The sequence below is a fragment of the Festucalex cinctus genome, chromosome 2 (genome assembly GCF_051991245.1).
Source record: "Festucalex cinctus isolate MCC-2025b chromosome 2, RoL_Fcin_1.0, whole genome shotgun sequence".
In the NCBI taxonomy this organism is placed as follows: domain Eukaryota; kingdom Metazoa; phylum Chordata; class Actinopteri; order Syngnathiformes; family Syngnathidae; genus Festucalex; species Festucalex cinctus.
The window spans coordinates 24,980,877-25,005,820 of record NC_135412.1 but is presented as its reverse complement, the minus strand read 5'-3'; the positions used below and the strand labels follow the sequence as shown (position 1 = coordinate 25,005,820).

The 24,944-nt window shown below is 39.5% G+C and overlaps 2 protein-coding genes across 2 annotated transcripts; one reads left to right on the top strand and one right to left on the bottom strand.

Moving 5' to 3' along the window:
- Nucleotides 1-849: 849 nt before the first annotated feature.
- LOC144014268 (vesicle transport protein SFT2B-like) lies at nt 850-6,597 on the bottom strand. The gene is made up of 8 exons (XM_077513975.1): nt 6,382-6,597; nt 4,429-4,518; nt 3,356-3,441; nt 3,197-3,278; nt 3,006-3,041; nt 1,788-1,846; nt 1,078-1,107; nt 850-997 (listed from the first exon to the last, which is right to left on the bottom strand). The coding sequence occupies exons 1-8, from the start codon at nt 6,451-6,453 to the stop codon at nt 961-963; spliced, it is 492 nt and encodes a 163-aa protein (XP_077370101.1). The 5' UTR covers nt 6,454-6,597; the 3' UTR covers nt 850-960.
- A 6,116-nt stretch (nt 6,598-12,713) lies between these two features.
- Nucleotides 12,714-23,587, top strand: gbx2 (gastrulation brain homeobox 2). The gene is made up of 2 exons (XM_077513970.1): nt 12,714-21,260; nt 22,014-23,587. Exons 1-2 carry the CDS (start codon nt 20,840-20,842, stop codon nt 22,529-22,531), a joined length of 939 nt encoding a protein of 312 aa, XP_077370096.1. The 5' UTR covers nt 12,714-20,839; the 3' UTR covers nt 22,532-23,587.
- The last annotated feature ends 1,357 nt before the right edge of the window (nt 23,588-24,944 follow it).

Here is a 24,944-nt window from a genome sequence, read left to right as displayed (position 1 = left end):
CCACCAGGATGAAAAAGACGACTTTGTCTTGAGAGCAAGATTTGCGTTTCCTTTTTCTAAAGGCAAGTGTCAACGGCAGTGACAAACCAACGTTTAAATGTCAGCTGAGAACATGGAAGGTGCACACACACATTTGTTAGCGGAAGCGTGAAACGGACAAGATGTCAAACATCTGGAAAGGCACGACACCTGATACGTGCATGCGTGCGAGACTTAATCAGCGAGAAGATTTAGTGGCTTTAGCCTGTCGTAAGGCATAAAGACGGCGTGAACAAAAGGCGCCGGGTAAACAGCGGCAGGTCACACATCAACAACATTTGACGGAATAAACTGAACAACTTGAACATTTTTTATATATATATATATATATATATATATATATATATATATATATATATATAAAGAAGTCAGCATTAAGAAATGCTGAAGTTTTATTTGTTGTTACATTGATTGACCTCAATGTCAATTCACATTTTAACCATTCAGTGATCACAACATTTTTGTTATTTTTGAAATGAACTTAAGACAAAAACTTTGCTCTGATGAAATATTTGGACATTTTTAGAAGCAGAATGAGAACAAATACCCCGCCAACCTTATACAGTTACGGCCCCTCACAGTACATACAGATCAGAATTCTGTCCTACCACAATATACATAGTGTATACAGTTTGACCATCTATGCTCTGTAATATAGCAACAATTATGTGACTGATCATCCATAAACACATATGATCATCTGAAATGTAAAAAAAAATAAAAAATAAAAAATAAAAATAAAAAAAAAACCTCCAGTGAAATGTAAAAACCTACAAAAAATATTTGTATAATAAATAATAGAAATGTGCAGAAAACAGACAAGCAACACACAGGATATGCAGACACAATTGGTTTCCATGGAAACCACACCTGACACCTGAAGATTTTCAGCATCCCGGCCCGAACGGTCACTCGGACGTTTTAGGAGCAGACGGAACATAATTTGATGATGCAGTCTCTGATAAGGGAAGAGACAACAAATGTCACATTTATGTTTTGATGCTTGATGATGTTTATGTGCACGTGCATGTGTATTACCTGGCGAATGGGATGTAAGACAGACCATACCTGCAGCAAAATGCAGAATTGTTAATAAATTGTAAGAATCTGTCTTATTTCCATTTGCGTGTTTCAGTGTGCATGTGTAACGGCGAAGGATCGGGCTTCTCGGGTTGAGGTGGGGGGGATTCAAGTGAGGATGTTGGTTTGGGGTTTAGAAAAAAACGATGCAATTCCAACCTGACTCCAATTACATTCATCTAAACTGACATTATTGTATTCAATCACCGTGTAAAGTGGATGAATAGCTGGCGATAAGAACATCTCTTAAATTAAATAAATTGCATTTTTATTTAGTTTGAGTTATTGTAGTTTTAATCCAATTTTAGTTGATGAAAATAGAGTGATTTTAGTCAACTAAATTGTCAATTTAATCGATGTTTTCATCAACATACATTCCAACTTTTATACAGAAAATAATAACACTTGTACATTTGTAACTGTAGTTTAACACGTAAGATATTTAACACAACAGTGTCGTTATTAAACTTTGTTTCAATTAAACATGTTGAATTGACAATAATGTGCCGTCTTGAAACTTAGTTTTTCACTTAAATAATAAAAAAAAAAGTGCACAATTGTCGGATTAATTTTACAGCTGCACAAGGAATGGAAACATATTTGAACATTAAATAAAGTACAGTGAATAGTTTCTGAGTGGTTCTTTGCTCCCACCCGCAAAAGCTTACCAAGTGAACGCCACAAACTGCAAGACGCAGAAGAGCAGTGCAAGGCCGCTGTTGCTCCACTAGAGGGAGACAGAGAGCAGTTCATTTTATGCATTTTTTTTTATTTTTTATTTTTTATTTTACTTATTTATACATATTTTATACTTTACTTATTTATTTGTTATCTAATGGACTGACAATGAATAACACAATTTGGATTTTAACAAGTGGTGAAATTTCCTCAAGTTGGTGTGAATAATGAAAAAGAGAGAATAATGTGTTTTATTTTGTCTTTTTTCTTCCATTTTTTGGCAAAACAATACATTTCAAAAATTAATGAATAACAACGTTATAATTTAGCATTAAAGGTAACATTTTGGTTAGCAAACTTCTCGACACTGGTGTATTAGCCGTTACAGGAAAAAAAATAAAAAATAGTAATTGCAAAATTCAGCCACTTGTGGCATAAACCCTACATTGGGTGAGTGTCTAATAAATGAAATATGTTAATAAATAATTCATTAAATAAGTTGATGTTATATAAATGTAAGGGTGTCAGGTCATTAAATTTATCGTAATTAATCGCACGACTTCAATAGTTAATTAATTAATTAGTTAATCGCAAATGTTATATCTGTTCTAAATGAACAATAAAATGTACAATAAAATATTTTCTTCTAAGTTTTCATACTCTTATCAAAAAAAGTAAAAACAAATGTGAAACTAATAAATCAGGGCTACATCTTTTGGTCATTGATACAGTAATTTCATAATCATAAAATTAAGTTAAAATTAAAAAGATGCACTGTAGTGTCCACTGTACTGTAAAAAAACAAGTATGATATTGATGTGTTGAAGTTATTTTTCTGCCACTAGATGGCATAATTGCATTTATAAGATGTTGGTGATAACTAATTTTTCTTTTCATATGAAGAGCTATCTAATCTTTAACATGAAGAAACTTGCAACTTGACACCAGTCTGCACAAATATATGCATTATTGCATTTATTCGTGCTAAATTTTGACGTGGGCGTGTCTCCTGCATTGCGACTGGAATTCCCCCAGTACATGCTTTCCAAGTTAGGGGCGCTCATTAATTGTGCGTTAAAAAAAAATTGTGGCGTTCAAGGAACTTTAAATTAACTCAAAATTAACGCACTAATTTTGACACCCCTCTAAGTCATACTAGGAGAAATACGTGCCACGCAGTATGTCAAGGAATGTGATGAATTTCTCACCCAGAAAGCTGAACACAACGTCAGTACCAGACACACCTGCAGACAGACAGACAGACAGGTTGTCACCGCATACATAACGCCCTAAGAACAAATTTGGCCAGTTTTCAAAGGCTGATTATTTCCGTCTTCAACAAAGTTGATGATGTTCACCGCATGTAGCGGATGACATCACACAACTATTCTCATCTCACCAGCATCATGACTGTGGCTAGCGCTCGTTCTTTAGCGCACATGTTCTTCAACTGTTTGAACGGTCCGACCAGGAACATGGTACTAAAACCGCACCACACAGACACATATGTTGTACATGAAACAAGAGATGGTGTGATGACGACACAATGTGTGTGTACCTGGCCAAAGCGCAGATGTTTCCCACACTGTACAGGACAGCGAACACAACGAGACCAAAACCAGGCAACCACAGCATACAGGTGCCCTGAAACAAACAAGTTGTTACCATGGATACAGCAGCGCATGGGAACAAGGTGGCTTATTCGAACAGGGGTATCCAAACTATTTTTTTTTTTTTAGTGGCTGCAGCATATACTTCTAGAATGAATCCACACTTGCTGATTTTTCCAACAATCAGACAGCACCTGGTAAGGCGCACCTCAGCTCGGTACGGTGTGCTGACAATTAGTGTTAATTGTATCCGCCATTTTTAAATTTAGCCTTAGTTTTAGTCCAATTTCAGTCAAGCTTGTTAGTTTTTATTACATTTAGTCAACCTCATCCCGTTTTTATTTAGTCCATTTTTATTCGACTATAAATCTAGCATTTTAGTCTTTATTTTAATCCAAGAAAACATCATTTTATTCATCTAGTTTTAGTCAACAAAAACTGTCAAAGGTTTAGTCTAGTTTTTATCAGCAGATTATGTTGAACATTTCGGATTTAAAACCATTTCACATAACATTTTCTCTCATCTTTTTGATAAAAAAAAACAACTTCCCACATACTGTAATTACAGTGGCTACGATGGCTCCATACTATGAGCTAGCAAATTAGCCATCATTAGTTAGTTACATTAACATTATTGTTGGAATGTTATAGCCGTTGGGTTAATGATAAGTTATAACTATAATTTACTTCTTTTTTTTTTTAACCTTCACTGTGAATCTACCTCCTGTCAGTCCCATGTGTTTGTGCCTATTGCACTTGCTATCTGCAGATTTGAAAGGGGGCGTGTCGCTGTTTGTCACATGACAGTGTTACAGACATGATAGATTAGTAGACATATTATTGCTTTTAGTGAGTAAAGTAAAATAAAAGTGAAGAATGTCAAAGCAGCCCTCTTTCCATTGTTCTGGTTGTGGCCCTTGGAAGACAAAAAAAATTTTGGATGCCCCCAACCCTCGAAGCTGCTCACTTCCAAGACATGACATGACATTACATGACATGACATCACATGACATCCACTCACCAGAATGGAACAGAGAATCCCCAAAATAAAGCAGAGCAGGAAGCCTTTAATCCGAGTCCCCCGGGACAGTGTCGAGGCCTGATTGGCTCTCTGGAGAGATTACATCATCATCATCATCATCATCATCATCATCATTTTGATGAAACACACACAGGTCCAAAGAATTTATTACGGAGCCTCATTTGCATATTACTTAAAAAAAATGTAATTATTACTGCAGTGGCTGAGTGATGCTTACTGTTGCCTCAAAGCCAGAAAAACACGTTTGGTTAATTCAATGTTTGAAGATTCTAAATTCCCTCTCAGGGGTGCATGTGCGTGTGAATGTTTATCTATCGCTAGTCCTGTATTTGGTGAGTGATCAGTACAGGATGAAGCCTGGCTCCAAATTCCCTGGGAGAAAAAAACAAAACAAAACAAAACAAAACAAAATGGTTTACTTGGGGTCGTCCGTTTACAACGATACAAAATGCACGTTCATTTTGTGCCATATCATTTAATAATGGATTCGTTTATATTTCTGGACTATGATGGAGAGGTTGTTCAAATATTTATTGTAACTGCATTAGAGTCGGTTGTAGTGCCATCGTAATCCACTTACCGGTACAAAGTAATAAAGTATCATAGATTGCCAACCACAGTGCCGTGAGAGATCATCAAGTGTGCAAACTGGTGTGTTGATTAGTCTAAAAATGATTATTTACGACAAAAAATGTATCATTGTTCATCTATCTGTTCCAGTGAATTAAACGCTTAAATGGAAGAAGGTAAATAATTAATCTGTGTGTCCACTTTTGTGACATTTTTGTTTGGTGACGCATCATAAGATTTTTCTATGTAGTAGGTAACTCAGTAACTCATTTACCAAATAATTTTGCTGATACTGCACTTGTCATCGTAGTTTTAATGCAACATACTTTTTACTTTTACTTGAGTATTATTGTAAATAAAAAATTCTACTTTTAAACCATTACATTGAGTTATGTTCCGCTCACTGCTCGTTTTGTTTTGATGAATGCATAAAAAGTCTCACCTAACAGAAGAAAAGTTTCAGAGTGACAAATTTACGTGAAACATGGCAGAAACAACAGAGGAAGCAACAGCGTGCCACTACGACTCAGACTCAGAAGTAGCACATCACCTATGACCTCATGTTCAACAGATTACATAAATAGTCATGTCATGAAATTGTCATCGGTGTCTCCCTACATAATGTCCGCATTTCAGCTTGCTAGGACTCCACAAAAACTTGAAATAAACATGCTGCAGTTTGTTGTTTTTTTTTTTGTTTTTTTGGTAATCTCTGCTTGGTGAACCCTTTATGATGTTTCATGATGATACAAGTTTCATGTAAACCAAGACAAAAAAAGTTAATTTATGACCATATCTTATTTGCTCCAATTTGTTACAGTATTTGTTTTAGTTAAAGTGAAATTGTTGCCCAATATCTGAAGTTACATACATATTTTATCTTTTGGTCTATTTAATGTTTATGCTCTGATTTAAAAAACAACAACAACAACAACAACAAAACATGTTACTAACCAGTCACTCAATCCTTGAATAATGCATTTTTTTTCACTGAGTAGACTACTTGGTTATTCATTTTCAAGTAGTAAACAAATAGAGACCTACTTTTCAACTCGTATCTTTCTGAAGTAACAGTAATCTTACTTGAGTACACTTTTGGCTACTCTACCCACACCTCTATATTTTACTAATGTAAAATGTCTTGGCCCTCACTAAGTGAATTCTTGTTAGACGAGTTGAACATTAGACGCATGATTGCAATGTAAACTACAAACGAACAAACTACGTAATAATTCCAAATCAACATTCTGTTATGTATTGTAATTTGTAAAAAGTGTAGCATCTGTTCATTATTTTGACAGCTGTGGTTAGCCAGTTTAGAGGCTAACAACAAGCTAAAAGAGCTGTACTGCTTGACATCACCTCCAATATTCCGGTCCCGTCCGAGTTGTTGTCCTCATCTTCACCGCTCAGCACCTTCTTTAGTTTATCCATGAAATTTGCACTCTTGCTACCGACAAAAGCAACTCCGTGTCCGGAAAGTTTCCGGGAGTTTGACGAGTTAGGTGATCAAGTTGATAAGAAGAGGTGAGACGACGTGTTCCGCTCGATGTCCACAACAGGTGGCCAGCTTCCGCCTGCACTTCCGACAATGACCACCGGCGTCACCGTTTCCTATTTTCATACTACATTTTTAGACGTTTCTCCTTTTACTGACACTTGGCCAAACTACAGTACTCTCATTTTGTATTTTAATTTAAGTAGATGTACTGATATTTGTGTGTGTGTGTGTGTGTGTGTGTGTGTGTGTGTGTGTGTGTGTGTGTGTGTGTGTGTGTGTGTGTGTGTGTGTGTGTGTGTGTGTGTGTGTGTGTGCCCTTGTCTTTGCTACATTGTGGGGCCCATACTCACATTTGACCCATCCTCGGTCATGGTTACTTTCACAATGTGTTAAATTAATCCCAATGAATTTTACGTTGTGTACGTTACAAAAGTGGGCAGCTTGTGCCTCCCCAGCATCCATCCATCCATCCATCCATCCATCCATCCGTCCATTTTCTGAACCGTTTGTTCCTCACACTATTTTTCAAAATTATTCTATACTATAAGTAACGTCTGCGATTGGCTGGCAACCATGCAGTTTATGATGTACCCCGCCTACTGCCCGAAGCCAGCTGGGAATAGGCTCCAGCACCACCGCGACCCTCAGGAAATGCATGCATGGATGGATGTAACTTCTCACTTCAAGTACATGTAGTCAGACAGCAGATGGCGCCATTAAACAATGAAGTTCTCAAAGTACCAACATTAATAAAACACAATATAGGAGCCTAAATGTGCATCAAAACAAAGGCTTTTATTTCTCCCCCAAATTATTTTTAATATTGTAACATTATGCACAGTTTGGACATTTGTAGGACACAACAACAACTACTACGAGTACTACTTGTACTACTACTATTACTACTACTACTACTAATAATAATAATAATAATAATAATAATAATAATAATAATAATAATAATAATAATGGTCCTTAAATTAAAAAAAAATGCACCGAAATAAACATTTCAAACATCATTCAAATTGTACTAAAAAGTCTCTATGGCTCCCGTCCAACTGAAGTTTCATATTTTTAGGACTTGCTTGGCTAAAACGTATAAAAGACTCCAATTGACTTGACAATTCATGCGAATTTACATCTGAAAATCTGAATGTTCAATAAAGTGCACAACGTGATTTCAATTATTGACAAAATAATCGTGCTTATTATTTTTTTTCCACAATCGAGCAGCCCGTTAGCAACATTTAGTGACAGGCAGGACAATTAAATGCCCTTCCACTAGATGGCAGAACGTACATTGATTTTTCTCCACTTTTGTGTTCTAGTGTAAAATTTTTGCGTGGCTCAATTAAGGTTGGGAAACACTGCATCAATGAACACACTCACATGTACGAACACAGCCGATGTGTCCCGCGTCCAATTGGCTAATTAGTGTTTGTTTACATGAGACATTGACCCACTTCTCAAACATCTCCAAGGCTACCCCCTCCACCCCAGTATATTATATAAAAAAATAATAATAATAAAAATAATAATAATAATAATAATAATAATAATAATAATAATAATAATAATAATAATAATGTTTGTTTGTTTTTTTAAAGGCGGTGTGGTAGTGGCTGTGTCGGGGTGGACGGGATTCCATCATGTCACATGATCAAAGTGTTCCGGCCTGATTGTGAAGCTTCACGTTTCTCAGCTTTGACTTGACGTTCTTTAACTGCTTCCGGAAGGTGAATTGGAGACGATGGCCCGTCCGCCTCGCGTCTTGGACCAGGTGGGCTCATCCAGCCGACACAAACGCACCTTTTTTCTGCTCTAAATCGAATTATTCAGCGATTGTCCACGTCACTGCCCCCCGTCGCCTTAAAAAGACCCTTAAGCAAGAAGACGCCACAGCGTTCGCTCCAGTTGTGCTCCCTGGAGACGTGCAATTAGTGCTGCTTTGTGTGTGTGTGTGCTTCATACTCGCGTTTATGGATCCCCGAGGCCAAACATCTCCTCAGTGAGGCGTCTGACGTTGTGTTGCTATAGGTTGAGTCGGTTTTCAGACCATATGGTAAATACATTTGTAACGGCTTTGAAATACAACTTCCTGTAAACGTGGCCTTATTGATCAGCTGATTGGCCACAATTGATGTGACTCGTTGAGTGATCACTGAACTAAAATTGACCTCGACCACGATTGCATCGTCGCCTGCTCCATCTATCATCTTGCTCCAGCTCCTCTTGGTGTACCAGAAGGTACAGTGTTCCTGTCACAAGACTTGACTCCAGTCGGAGTCATTTTTAGGACTTGCGACTTGCTTGGCTAAGACTTGAATGGACTGATTTGAAGTAGGCTACTGCACATGACTTGAACTGTCTTCCAAGTTGGCATTTGAAAATCTGTGTTCTCAAGATGTGACTTGTCGAAATCGACTCGTATGCTATGATACAGAGTACAGAGGCCACCTCATTAAACGGTACTATGAAGAGAATGTGGAAGATGATTAGTGCTTTACTTTTGTTCGAGCTGAGTTCCAATACAGCCCTCCGGAAACACGTTCCCTGGCTTTATGCGAATGCCTGCTCTAAGAGTTTGGTGCTACATCAGCAGAGATGGGAAGTACAAATACTGTTGGAAGTTTCTTTACTGTACTTGAGTAGTTTTTCCTGGTACTTTAATTTTTAGACTACTTTTTACTTTTATACATTCCATTTTAACATAAGTATCTGTACTTTTTACTTGATACCTTTTCAAAATAAAGTCATTACTTTCGTTTTTAAATGCAAATGAAAACGATTAAAATACTTGACCTTGAAGAAAAAACAGCCGTCAATGCATCCTGGCTCTGCCAATCATGCGTTACACGCAGTCCACTACATCCCTGCTTGTGATTGGTATAAATACCCCATTTTTTGCTCCACTGGCTAATATCTTTCAAATTGACATAGGAAGAAACATCTGGTAAAATACTTTTTTCTTCTACTCGTCAAGTACATTTCAGAGCTTTTACTTTTTTTTTTTTTTTTTTTACTTTTACTTGAGTAATGATTTGACTGAGTACTCTGACTTTTACCAAAGTTTTTTTACTATCCAAGTAATTGTACTTTTACTTGAGTAGAGAATGTCAGTACTTTTCCCATCGCTGTTAATCAGTGTTGTTAGCTGTGTGGTTTGTCAGGAACAGATCTTGTTTTGAGTAACTTGCCATAGATAGAAAAGTATGTAGCCATGTACTAAGCATTGGAGCAATGTGACAGCCATCAGGCTTCTCAAATTGGCTCTGAAAAGTAAGACCAAAAGTCTTTCATAGTAATTTGAGACAATAAAAGAATTTCAAGACTTACAGTATTTAGCTTCCACCTACAACTGAATATTGCAAACAATATTAGTTGCTAACCAACACAACCAACTAGCAACCGTCAGTAAAGTCATCTTGAACAAAAACCTGAAGTGAAGATTTCCCAAGAGATTCACAGCATGCTCAATTGTCCAAGACCGTTATTGTTGACGTTGAGCTACTGGTGTCACTTATTCAAGACAAAAACCCAAAACACATCCAAAGTGTTCTCTACAAAAGTGTGAAGGAGGAGGCAACTTCCAGAGGAGCCCTGACGACGTGGTTAGCCACCAGCTGACCCAACAGCTGCCACTTAATGGCCCTTAACCTGTTTTCTAGCAGAAGATACCGCTCTCCTCCAGTCCAGACAAACTCAGCCTCACGTTGAAAAAATAATGACAACTACCAGCGGTAGCTACTTCTGGACTGAGCTATCATCCGAGGGGGAGCTGCTCACTTGAGTGGTTTGTTTCAAAGAGACGCAAACAGATCAACAAGCAATTAGCTACAGTCGCTTGGACATATGAGCTTTCTTTGCCGATTGCGTGACTGTGTTTGTGTGAATGAATCACACCAGTCGTCGGCAGCAGCGACCTCGACCCAGCAAGACCCCTCCCTACTTTGATCATACGACCAATCACCTCGCTGACCTTGCCAGCCGTGGCCATTGCCTAACTCCGCCTCCCGTCACCAATCACACACAAGTGACACTCGTGAACAAATCAAACACACCTAAATTGCTATTCCCGTTTCATTTCGTCTCCCAGCATTCCTCCACAATGGGAAGGATTCTTATCAGGCAAAGCGCGTGGGACATTTGATTTCACAAAGATGCTAATACAAGTAGGATGAATTTTGCACTGTATAGTTCAAATGACAAAATTATTATTTTTTTAAATTTGGTGGTAAGGCCACGTCGATGAAAGGTTTAGTCCGAAGGATTTGTTTTGGCCTGTCCGGGACGTTTCTGGGCGGAGACTCAACGCAAACTACGATCAGTGGCAGATGCAAATTTGGCTGTGCGAAACCTCGCTCCTGATTGGTGGACTGGTATCACTCTTGTTCCTGATTTGATTCTGTCCTCTGCTTCCTGGAGCATCATTGCAGTTGTACCACAAAATCGCTAATGCGAGCATAGGCGCTTAAGTTGTTATAGTGCAGGATAGGCGACTCATGCCGTGGCCAAAGTGAGCACATTTTAGCCGATTAATTGATTGAATAATCGATAGATTCTAGGAGTGACAGCACTATTTTTTTCACATAATGCCACTGGTATTAACTTATTTGCTCCCAATAACGTATAATTATGTTCTATTTAAATGTTTTATGTGTCCCAAAGACGTATTTATAGTTTTTTATTTATTTATTTATTTATTTAATTTTATTTTTTAATGCTAGAGCATACAGAAGGCTTTGATGCAGCCACTGAACTGCAGAGAACGGGTAAAGCGATGGTAGTTATTACAAAAATGGCCAGCAGGTAGCAGCAGAGTATAAGAGATCAATCAGGGCCATGTTGAAAACAAGCTAATTTCCCCACAATTCGAGGCAGATTTGTCAATAATGATGAAGCGTAGCTATATTCTAAAGCTAATTGCCGCGAAACGAAAACAGGTAGAAATATACTTTTTGTTTTCCTGATGAAAGAAGAGATTCTAATATTTCTTTTGGTAGCTTCCATGTTTTTATAGCAATAGAACACAATATGCTGTGGGCCTTGCAAAATCAGTCAAAATCGAGTAAAACAGCCGGATTGAAGATGGTTGCTTCAGTGAAAATGACTGCGAGAGAATTAACATAACTTGGTCAAAACTGTTTATTCTACATGAACTCTTTGACCGCCAAAAAAGTTTAATAACGATGACTAAAATAACGATGTATGCCACCATAAACGTTTTTTTTTTTTAATCAATGTGAAGTGCTAAGTGCAATGCTGCCTGGTCAATGGATTGTGGAATCAAAAACACCCACTAACTATGGCCAGCAGATGGCATCATTGTATCTTTCAATGGGCTCAAGGTGTATGAAATTACAATGAAACATGACAGAATCTGACGAAATAGAACGTTTTCAAGAATGACATGAATGATCAAAGCCTTTGTTACATTGTTACATTTAATCTAATTCACAGAGTGTCACCAAACAAAAAAAAATATTAGTGTCAAAAGTCACTGTTGTGGAGAAAATGTATCTTTTCACAAAAAGCTTGTTTTCTCAAATTACATATTTTCAAATGGTGATTACTAAAGAACGGAATAAGTTAGAAAGACTTTTTTTTTTTTTCCCTAATGAAAGAATGGAATGCGATCTTTCATGTGGTACCCACCAATGTTATGTAGTAAAAGTACACAATATTAGTTAAAATACTTGAAATCGGCTGGCACTGTCGGGGTTGTTTTTTGGATAACGTGTGGTAGTAAAAGAGTTAACAGCTCCGCATGCTTTTTAGATATTTGCTGCAGGGTTTGGTTTCCTATTGCACGCGAATAATGGCCACTTAGATTTACACTTGCGGTGTAGATCCGGGCTGTAAGCAAACATGAAGACAAAATGGCGAGTAAGCCAATCCGGGCTAAATGAAAATGGAAGGTTTCACACGGAGATGTAGAATCCACACCGCGTCTTAACAGCTCCTTCTTCAACTCGTTCACTCCATTAGCCGCGAGCAGCGGGGCGAGTGCCGAGCGAGTCGCTAATTACGCCACCAGGGCTCATTAGCGGCGGCGCTGTTGTCTCTTAGCCGGCTCATGATATCGGGCGCAGGGAAGGGTTGACGCTTGTACTTGCTTCGTTCTCACCAGCTCTCACCGTTCCATCAAAAGGCCTGAGTGAGCATGCATGGGGGGTGGGGGGGGGGTCAACGTGCCCGTTAACGTTTCCTCCGGACGCCCGAGCGCAAGCAACCTTGTTAACGCGAACGGTCACATGCTCGCTTGCTCGGACGTCAACCTGAAGCTCAGACGTTTCTTTCTGAGAAAAAGACGTTGAAACAAGGAGAACCATTCATCACCAGCGGAAGCCGGCGGGACGAGGCGGCGCTAACCCAATTTTAGCTACTGGCTCTTCGCGTCGTATTTGGTGCGACGCAGGCCGTGGGCGATAATTGGATAACCAGCGTTTGAGACAAGTTGATATCAAATTAACTTGTCTCAAAATCGTTGCTTGAGCGTCTGGATGCTTCAGCTGCCATCTGTCATTGGCGCGGACGTCTCTAATTCTTTGGGTTGAACACGAACGCTAGTGTATACTTAGCTGCCAGTGGTCAAAGGTGGAGCAGAGCGCCTTGACGTGCTTTCAGCCTAAGGAGGAGGGATGGCTGATGTGTTCTAAGTTGTAATAACAGTCATTCAGGGCAATGCACACCTGCTTGCTGCTTTTTGGAAAGTTGACGCACGATGATGGATGTCGTAAACCGTCGCCACCACGACCAGCTGTACCAGCGCCATGATAACCCCTACGGCTACAACCCCTAGCAAAAAGTTTGGAATCAGCAGTCTTGGACGAGCACTCACTCAGAAGTTTTATTCTGTAGATCAAACTTAGATAAAAAGCATGAAACAGTCGTAAGGTCATTCCAAAGTGCAACATCTTGGCTTTCAGAAAGACTAAAAGAAATGAAGAAAAAACATTGTTCGGGTCAGTAAATGTTACTTTTATAGAGCAAGTGCAGGGAAATAAATATGGAATCACTCCATTTTGAGCAGAAAATAAGGACACACCCTGTCAATTTCCTTTCCTTAATTGGGCACCTGCCTCAAATTACATCTGCTCGTTAAAAACAATGCAGTTAACACACCTTGGGAGGGCTGCTGGACCAAGTGGATTGGCAAGAATCATGGCTCCAACAAGGGAGATGTCTGTTGAGCCCAAAGACAGGATTGTCAAACTTCTTGAAGAAGGTAACTCTACACGTATGGTTGCCAAAGATGTGGGCTGTTCACAGTCAGCTGTATTGAAGATCTGGACCAAGTACAAACAGCATGGGAAAGTTGTTCAAGTCAAGCGTACTGGTCGACCAAGGACGACATCTAAGCGTCAAGACAAACAACTAAAGGCCATATGGCTTGAAAACAGAAAATGCACAACAAGACAAATGAAGAAATGGGAGGAAGCTGTGCAAAATGGCTTCAAGGAAATGGGATTTACAGACAGGAAAGCTAAAAGGAAACCATCATTGACGCTTCAACAAAAAAAGAACAAGACTGCAATGGGCTAAGGAGAGGCAGTCCTGGACTGTGGATGACTGGATGAAGGTTATCTTCAGTGATGAGTCACCAATCTGCATTGGACAAGGTGATGACGCTGGAACTTTTGTTTGGTGCCGTTCCAGTGAGATTTACAAAGAGAAAACATCCAAATTCTCACAGTCCTTGATGATATGGGGCTGCATATCCGTACGTTTTGCTAGGGGTTTTACAACACATAATGCATCCATCGTCAACAACAAGTAGATCATTTCAATTCTCTTATATGGCAGAAACTACAATGAACCTGTTGCCAATTATACAACAGAATAATAGCTTAATTTGTGTTCAACTCAACAGTCCCACATTTCACACCAAATAAGTAGCTTCGGCAGTAAATTGAGACCATATCAGATACTTTTCGTGACATTTTGTTTGGTGGCGTGTGTGAGAGTTTCCTCATGAAAATCATGTGGCTTGGCTCAATAAAAAAGGTTGGGAGGACTGATTTCGAGACAGTGTTCCCACAGCAATTAACATGTGGCCTATGATCGACCTGTAGGAGGCACTGACAAATGATTTTATCTACCTTCAAGTCACATGACTGACTGACCATCAACGTCTTGTTAGCTGTTGCTTTAAAAAGCCTTCCTGATGATGACAAGATTTGAAAATCTTTAACTCGTTTTTAAAAGGTGAGAAACCCCACGCTAACCCGACCCCTGTTGTTGTCTCGGGTTAACTGGAAGTCATTTAAAAAAAAACGGAATGGACAGCCTGACAGTGTCAGTGTAATATTTCACCCAAAATCTAAATTTGCCATTAATGTTAACAGCAACGAATCAATGAATGATTTTCCGAAAAATCACACATTCCAACAACTGAAAAATTCAATTTTATCAAAATGGACTATTTGGACTATATGGACTGTTATTTACTAACACTTACTAGAATTTGCTCAAAGGGAGGCGATTGGGCTCCAAATCGGCCCGATTATCGGTATGTGCGTCTCGCAAAAGGCTAACCGAGACTCCAGGGGGCACTTTGTAAAAAGTAGGGTAGCGTGTTTGTGTTCAGGCTCGCAATCTACAGTAAATGTGCACTTTGACTCACATTTGAAAGCCTGAAGCGTCTTTTGGCCGTGTGGCGGCATTCAAGAGGCACGTGTATGACGAAACGCGGCCTAGCTGGCATTTGGAAGCTTGATGGAAAAACGGTTTGATGCCGCCACGCTGCTACGCTTTCACTGAATGGCGGGCGGCGAGTGGCACCAGTGCTCAGGGCGAAGACAACCCCCCACCCCGCCCACCCCACCCCACGCCGCCTCCAACCCCGCCTGAGCCTTCACGCATCTGTTTTGATCAGCCGGCCGGGCCAGCTAATGGCTTTCCCGCCACGTCCTCGCCACTTTACATGCGGTAATATGAGCAAAGACGCCATTTAGCGGTAGATTGAAACGCCAGCAGAGGTGGGGAGAAAGTTATTATTAATAAGAATTAATTAATAATTATCAATTATTCCAAAATAACTTACGAGTGCGCAAATTTTGAAATGCAAGCGTTTACTCAGCTTATTTTTTAGCTTTGACTTCTGACCACAAACTTATGATGCAAGAGCTGGATGGTGGCAGCGAACTTAACAAGGAAGTGAACAGTTCTTCTTCTTCTTAAAAAAAAAAAAAAAGAAACTTCAAGTTGTTAATTACCGTTTCTAGTTGAAGTTACTTTCAAACTTAAAAAAAAATAAAAATAAAAAATACACATGTATTTCACCAAACCACACAACTTTGCCTTACAAAGGTTTGCTAACTTAACGCTAACATGTACAGTGGCGCCTAATGCTGCATTTGGAAATTCCTTGAATTAGTTCTGGCCTCGCAAAAAAAAGTATTATGTTTTTAAAAAGTAAAATACCGCTCTACAATATTGTACTTTAGAAAACAAAAACAAAAAAAACACATACATTCATGCTAATGACATAGAATAGAAAGACTGGTAGACTTGCTTTGGCCACCGGGGGGCAGTATAATGTCATTTTCAGTTGACAGCAAGTAACAAAATGGCCGCCCCTGAGATGGATTAAAAACGCGTGGATTTTGCTTCATAATTTATATTCCACAAACACAATATTAATCGTAACACTGTGTTTATTGGGGAGGTATTTTATTGTGAAAATGTTTGCGTTGACTTCTACGGAAGCGTATTACATTCACTTGAAAATAAAAAAAGTCTCCTATTTTTCTAACTAACTTTTTTGGGAGCTTTGTTTTTTGAGTATTTTTTTTTTCTGTTTTTCTGAATATTTTTATTCTGTCATAAAAAAAAATCTGAAAAACAGAAAAAAAAAAACTAAAAAAAACAGGGGGAAAAACGTTATTTTAAAATAAATAAATAAATAATAAAACATCCAAAAAACAGAAGAAAAAAAAATTCAGAAAAACGTGGTGGGTGTTTTTTTTTTTCCTTGTTAAAAAATAGTGACCGCCCCGGCATAAACCCCCCAGCCCCCTCCGGCCTTATACTAACTGCCTACGAGCTGTATATTTCTCATCATCATATATGTATAGCGTATAGTTTTTACAGTAGTCTGCTTGTGATGTGGGAGTAACAAGGTGGCCGCCATATGACTTCAACAGCTTGCACTGGCGTGTGTGGGCTATCCAGTCATATATACATGTCAGTGGTCTGCAACAAGTCATTTGGAGTTCAGAGGTCCAAAAAAATTACTCTGAAGAACAGAAGTTGGTGCTCTGTTTTTTGGAATATTTTTTTTTTTCTCTGTTATTTGGAATATTCCCCACCCCCCTGTTTTTCGTAGTAATTTTTTTTCTTCTGTTTTTTGGATTTTTTTTTTTTTTTGTGACAGAAAAAAAAATTCAGTAAAACAGAAAAAAAATGTTCAGAAAAAAAACAAAGCTCCCCAAAAAAATTAGTCAGAAAAACAGGATTTTATTTTTATTTTTTTCAATTGAATGCAATACGCTTCCGTAGACTTCCACTACAGGGAAAAAACAAAAAAAAAGTGTTTATTTATTTTATTTTTTTGAGGCTGGAATGGATTAATGGCATTTCCATTCATTTGAATGATATGTGATGATTTGAGTTACGAATGTTTTGCTTGACGGGAATTCAACTCATAAGTGAAGGCGCCACTGAAATGTATACAGTGATGCGACCAGGTAAGTCGCTCCTTTCAGGGCTGTGCCTACATTTTGCCCCCCAGTACCCTCTGACACCCCCCCGCCCCCTTCCCCCCTTTTCTGTCCATAATGGATGAAGGCAGCACTCTCCTTGCATGCGGGAAAGGTTTAATTAAATCATCGTCCAATCATAATCCCTGTTGTTAATTAAACTGGATAATTTATAAGCACAAAAGCGACTATTTATTAGCCGCTGTGCGGAGTGTAGCCGAGCGTCGGCGTGCGCGCTCGCCATGCGCGCACGCCGACACTCACTCGTGGGCCCGCTGGCCCCTCCCCTTCCCTTCCAACCTTTTACTATTGATGCTCCGCATGATTGATAATGAGAGCGAGGCCGCGCTCGGGCTCGTCTAATGGCCGCGCAATTAAAATTGCCTGTAAATGAGCCGCGGCTCGTTCCCGCTAATCTATGCGACTTTGATTGAATTTGTCAGCGCTAATTGAAAAATACTGCTATTTAATGTCACCACACATCAGGACGCCGTTAATGACATCGTGTCCCAGTGACCCTTTGGGGGGGGGGCGCTCAAGCGTGCCCTTGACTCGGCCCATCAGGGGGAGGGGGGGAGCATCCACTCCAGTGGGAGATCCGCTTGGGGTCGGAGGTCATGCGGATACATATGATAATTTGGCGTTGGCGACCATTTGAAGCCGACTGACACTTCAAGTCTGTTAGTTGAGATGTAAGATGTGTTTTAAACAGAACATTTTCAATTCGGCCTTCCGAGTTGGAGTTTGCGGGTTGCAGCAGTGCCCGGATTATACTGCCACTTTCCAAAAGTTAAATACAACTAGTGCTGTCACTATGGAATATTTTTGGAATCGGTTAATCTATCGATTCATCTGATTCATTTTAATTTTGCATTCAAGTGTATTACAAAAGTATTTTTCCAACTGTTTATTAACCAGTGATTGGTGTTTATTTCGTACTTTGTATTCATACAGTGATTTAAAAAAAAAGAAAAGTGTTTTTGTTGTACTATGTACCCGTTACCGGTTCGGTCATTGTTTTCCAAAGTATAAAATAGGGATGGACCAATTATCGACTGGGCCAATTATCAGCACCGATATTCAACATTTTGACAAATATCTGCATCGACCATTTTGAACAATCATATGGCCGATAATAGAGCCATTTAAAAAAAATAAAAAATAAAATAAAAAGTACGTTTTCATTTTCATTTTTGCAGACCCTGGGAACTCTCTGCACCTTCTGTTTTTGTTTGAAATTAAAATGAAGATATGTAAAAATGTAATGATTCCGATATTTTGAAATTTTGGAATACTTTATTTTGTGTAGAAAACAATTGCTTGTTTTTATTTAACTTTTGAAAACATGCTACTGCCGCTGGGAGACTCCACAAATTGTTAGATTAAAAAACAAACAAAACAAACAAACAAACAAACAAACAAAAAAGTCTATTAACTAAGATAAACAAAAAAAAATGAATCCCAATATTTTACTAAATCTAAAAGTTGCTCAATAAACATATGCTTTAAAAAAAATAATAAGAAGAAAAGCTGGAATTTGTATTTTTTCCAAATTTTGAAGCTAATATTTGCCATTTTTAGTGAAAATGAATATCGGCTCCAATTATCGGTTATCGGTGTCTTTGACTACTAATAATCGGTACCATAAAAAAACGGCCCCGAAAAAAACATATGGGTCTATCTCTAGTATAAAAACAGAATATTTGCAAAATCAGTGAACAAAATTACAGTTGCTATGCTGAAATCAGAGGATTTGGACACTTTTAAATTAATTAAAGAAAATGGCTCCAACGATTCCTCAATTATTAAATCAGTTTGTCGATGAATTTTGACGGCTCTAAATGCAATGGACGTGTATATGTGGGGAGTCATTTTCATTTAAAGTGGTCCCAGATGAGCCAATCACAAGCCACATATCATTCACAGTCACATTACGTACAATTTTGAGTCTTCATGAAGCATGTTTTGGCAATGTGTGAGGAAGCAGAGCATGCCGACTCCACACTGGAAGGCCAGAGCCTGGATTCGAACCCTCAACCCCTGAACTGTGAGGCGGATGTGCTAACCATTAGCTCACTGTGCCACAAGTCAACACAAAGAATGAAAAAGTTCAAACGAAAGCACTACAAGGGCAGAGGTGCTCAAGAATGAACATGGCCTAATAAATATGGGGAAATGAATGAGGATATAAGCAAATATGAAAAAAAAGGATGGATGAGGTGCAACTTCACGAAATCAATAACCAGTCTGGAGTATTCATCGCTGTGAAATTTCTCAACACGTGCATGCGACCTCAAATGTCACACGTTTTAAAATTGACAATGAGTTGATGAAGGTCTTTTAAAACCAATTTATCCAAAATCTTGTGCTTGTGCTGTAAGTTCTTTTTGTCATTTTAGTATTTGTATTTCTTTAAATGCCTGAAATTCTTTTGTTTGTAAATGTATTTGAATGCTGTCAATGGGAAGCACATTGATGAAATGTTCTTTATGGAAAATACTGAACTGCCTTTTAAAGTAGGTGTCAAAGTGTTGTGAACTGAAAGGTTTGGATCCCAAATGCAGACACAAATAAGATTTTCTCCATTTATTCACATCGAGAGGCAGAAACTCAGAGACGCTGTTCACAGGACAGTTGGACAATAATCGGGCAAACCACACACAATTCTCAGACTGCACCCACAGACAGTGAATCGTAAAAGACTAAAGAACAACATCACATAGGTCCCGACATCACCTAAAGGATTAAAGGTTAACATCACAAACATCACGTTTTGTAAACAGACACTTGTTACATCAGTACCTAAACAGACACATAACAGGTCATGAACTCTGGCGCACGCGACCCAGGCCATGACACAACGCCATTTTCATTCACAAATATTCGACATAACTTCACATATAACGCAACTTACGTGACAGTATGTCGCCATCTCCTTGCATGACATTGTACGGTGAACTACTAAACTATGGAATGCTTATGAAATGAGATAAAAAACAATAAATGAAGCAAAATTGCGAGAAGGTAAGTTTTTTCGGTAAGTCGAAATTAGTTTTGAGGACCAAATTAAAAAGCAATTTATACATCCGCCATTTCGGTTGTTTACTTTCGCCTCGAAGCTTTCAGGTCGGAACTGGGAAAAAACAACTCGGATATATCCGACTTCCGACCACCCTCGAATGCAGCATAACAACAGCAGAAAAGTAAAAAAAAAAAAAAAATCTGTGTGAAATGTCACTCAGCCATGCCGTGCGCGAGTTGTGACGTAATCAGTACTCCAGCCCAATCATCGGCAGGCGTTGTGGGGGCGTGGGCGGGGCATAACCCGGCGCAATTAAACAGCGGGGAGCGCAAATTGGAATCGCAAAACGTCCGCGGACCGCGCGGGTGTGTGTGGAACAGAGGCGAGCGCTTCTTGTGCGGCGGGAGGACCTCAGTGAAAGTTGAAGGCGGCTCGGATGGAATGCGTCGACTGCGTCCGGCTCCCCTGAAGCCTCTCGGGTTTCTACCCAAGCCGAGCCGGCTCCCCTGAAAGCCCGCGTGGGGCTCCGTGGCCCCTGAATTCGCCGCCCGCCGCGCTCAGTGCTCCGTCGTCCGTCCGTCGTCGCCGTTCCTTATGAGTGCGACGTCCAGCCCGCCGTTCGTGGTGATGCAGCGGCCACTCGGAAGCAGCTCCGCCTTCAGCATCGACTCTCTCATCGGCGGGCCTCCGCAGCCCAGCCCGGGACACTTCGTGTACACGGGCTACCCCATGTTCATGCCGTACCGCTCGGTGATGCTGCAACCGCCGCCGCCGCCGCCTCCGCCGCCGCCGCCGCCCTCCTTGCAGCCGGCCGGACACCCATCTCAGCACCCGCACCCGCACATCCCGGCGCTGCAGGGCGGCTTCTGCTCCAGCCTGGCTCTCACCTCCACGCTCATGGCCTCGCTGCCCGGAGGGTTCTCGCCCAGCCAGCAGCACCAGGACGCGGGTCGGAAGCACGCCGAGGACGCCAAGAGTTTAGCGACGGTGGCGGCGAAAGAACACGCGGACGCAGGTACGAATTCTGATCATAGCATATTCCACTTTAGTTTAAAGTTTTTGTTATTTTTTTGCTTTTAAAGTAAATCGATTTAATTATCATCAACATCATGTTTCCACCTTAAATTTAAATTTGCAGTTTAAAGAAAATGTTCTGTATTTATTACAGTTGAAAGAATTTTCTGTATTTATTATTATTAATAATTATTTTTATTACCATGCATGCACATTGAATTTGTAATTTTAAAGGACATTTTCTGTATTTATTAGTTTAAAGAAAATTTTATGTATTTATTATTTTGTATTATTTATTATCATGCATGCACATTGAATTTGTAATTTTAAAGGACATTTTCTGTATTTATTACAGTTTAAAGAAAATGTTATGTATTTATTATTTATTATCATACGTACACATTGAATTTGTAATTTTTAAAGATATTTTCTGCATTTATTATTATTTATTATCATGCTTGCACATTGAATTTGTAATTTTTATGGACATTTTCTGTATTTATTCCAGTTTAAAGTAAATCTGTATTATTAATTATTGTTATTATCATGCATGCACATTGAATTTGTAATTTATAAGGACATTTTCTGTATTTATTATTATTATTATTATTATTGACTCGCTGCATGGCGACCAGTCCAGCTTGTCAGTAGGTCTACATATTAAAAAAAAAAAAAGACTGAAAAGTGGAAATGGAAATTCATGGAAATGAAGTCCTGATCCAAATGTGTACTTTTTGAAATTGCTCTTACGCAGCGCGAGGACACGCGAGTCCGGACGAGTCCAAAGAGGACGACTGCGCGCGCAGAGACGAGAGCTTCTCCATGGACAGCGACGCGGACTACAGCTCGGACGACAACATGCTGAGCTCCGCGGCGGCCGGCCTGGAGGACGGCCTGCACCTCCACGGTTCGGCCGGCTCCGGTTCGGGCCCACCGGGAGGCGGTGGTGGCGGCGGGGGTAAGAACCGGAGGCGGCGGACCGCGTTCACCAGCGAGCAGCTCCTGGAGCTGGAGAAGGAGTTCCACTGCAAAAAGTACCTGTCGCTCACCGAGCGCTCCCAGATCGCGCATGCGCTCAAGCTGAGCGAGGTGCAGGTCAAGATCTGGTTCCAGAACCGGCGCGCCAAGTGGAAACGGGTCAAGGCCGGCAACGTCAACAACAAGTCCGGGGAGCCGTCGCGGAACCCCAAGATCGTGGTTCCGATCCCGGTGCACGTCAGCCGCTTCGCAATCAGAAGTCAGCACCAGCAGCTGGAGCAGAGCCGACCCTAGAACCAGATCCAGATCCAGAACAACTGTGGAGAACTGGCCCCTCCTCGACCACTTCTATAGCAACTCCTTTCATTCGCTCTTGGGGGAAAAAAACGGCCAAAGCTTAAAAGTCAAGAAATGTAATTTTTTTCGTAATAATAACAGACAATAATGTTCTCATTTGAAGGGACAAGGGGATAATGTTTGAACGGAAAAAAAAAAAAAAAGGAAACGAGGATGATGATGATGAGGATCATTTTTACAAGATTTCCCCCCAACACCACCACAAAGAAGCTGCTAGTTTAATTAAATCCAAGTGTGCTCAGTGACTTCCAGTGACAAACATTAAATGTCAATGTACGTGTCAATGAAAAAAAAAGCCTCTTCTTTTATTTTATTTTTTATTTTTTAACTTATTCAAATCCGATTTGTTTTTAAACATCAGCCATTTCTTGGAATTTCAAAGTCGACCCATAACAAATAATGTAAAACATTCAATTGTGAAGATCAGGCTCCCAAGGCCTCAAAACGTCGAGAGTAAAAAAATAATTCCACCACCATCGTAGTCCAACTATGAATTCAATTAAATTCATGTACATTTACCAATTAATTAAAAACGGTTAACTCGTCAAAATAATGCCCCGCCCTCCATTTCAACAGCAGGAATGTCAGATCATACTCAACCGTTTGTCACAGAAAAAAAAATAGTAAAGACACATTTTTAATCCATTCCGGCACATAATTTGACGTGTTATTTAAGTGTTGTCTATACGACTATAAAACGAAATACGTTAACAATAACGAATATTATCAGGTTAACAAACTGCTGCTGACAAAATAATACAAACGTTTTAAATAATAAAAAAAAGACTGAAGCTTGTCGAATAATGTCACGTGATATAGTTTTCTCAGTGATGACAACAAAATGTCAAATGCGCTCGAACGCGCACACCGCAAGAAAAGCAGAAACTTATACATTAAAGTCACGTGAACAAAAAAAGACAATCGAAATTAAAAATTATCAGACGAACACGAAAGTTGACTTCTGTCTCACGCACGCCGTTTGGAGTTGAAGGCCTTAAAAAAAAAATAAAAAAAAATAAATAAAAAAAAACTCATGAAAAGTATGGAAATAATTTAATATTTTAATTTCTTACTGGAATAGGCCTAATATAAAAAAAAATGTATATATATCCGAAGCATAACGAGCGACATGTTTAACCATTTCTATATTTAAAAAAACCCCGCCAGTTTTAATTTTATTTTAGCCTACTTATAATAAGGTTGGAGAGATTCCAAATTTAAAAAAATATACATATTGTCTGTGTCCTCTTCAATACTGCATGTTGAAGATGACGTGAACACATCACAGTCGCCTGACTAATGAAATGAAGCTTCATCTCGTCACTGTCTAGTGCTCGTGGGGCTCTTCTGAAAACAGCTCCCCAGGTGGTGGGACATTGTGAATTCCTAGGAAGCAGTGATCATTTAATTAACAACACTTGGAGAGATTTTATAGAAATTCAGTGTTGCAGATTTGCTATCGTTGTTATAACGGGAGAAATCGTTGACATGATCAGTGTCTTCATATAAATGCATACTAATTAAAGATAATTTGAGCAAATGTGTACTTTCAGATGTGTGCATGAAAGTGGTAGCCCATCGCATTAATTAATCAGGACCAAAGAAATCTCTTTCAAAAGAGGTTGGAAATGCAGGCATAAAAATGCCAGCTAATTCCTCCTCAAAACAGAGGGCCCTGAACGCAGCATCGCTCAATCACATTTCACTCTTAGAACTTCTACATTATCAGTTGAAGTTTACTGAAAAACTTTTTCTGTATTTGAAACAACCACCTAGCTTAGCCTTTTTTTTAATGCTAACAAACAAATGCATTATTTGCTAGCATTAAACTAACATTGCTATGGACCCTTCCAGTGTGACGTCACGTTTAAGTGTGCCCCTTGCGGTGTCGGGCAGGGTTTGTTTGTTAGCCGCTAGCAAGCTAAGATAGCTTGAAAACTTCGAGATCCAGCAAGACAAGTATATCCGGACACAAAGGATTTAATGAATGTCAATTTACACCATAAAAGTAGTGATCGATGTACTGTTTCAACCAAAAACAATAAACCTTAAGCTTGCGCTTCCACTTTGCCCTCCAACAAACTCCATTTTTGTAGCTGGTGGATCCAAACGGCTGGTTTCAATGAGTCGCAGTAATGTAGTGTCCTACTCGGGGCGTTGTTTTTTTGTTTTTTTTGTTTTTTTTTGTTTTTTGGTGACACGACACATTTCCCACCTTTTAACGAAAATCAAGCTATTTCCATTCATTTGTTATGGGAGGTTTGCACTCCGGGAAGCGCAGCGGAAGCTAAGCATTGACGTCAGTTGGAAGGTCAATACGAAGATTTGACAGGTGTAGCAACACGTGTAA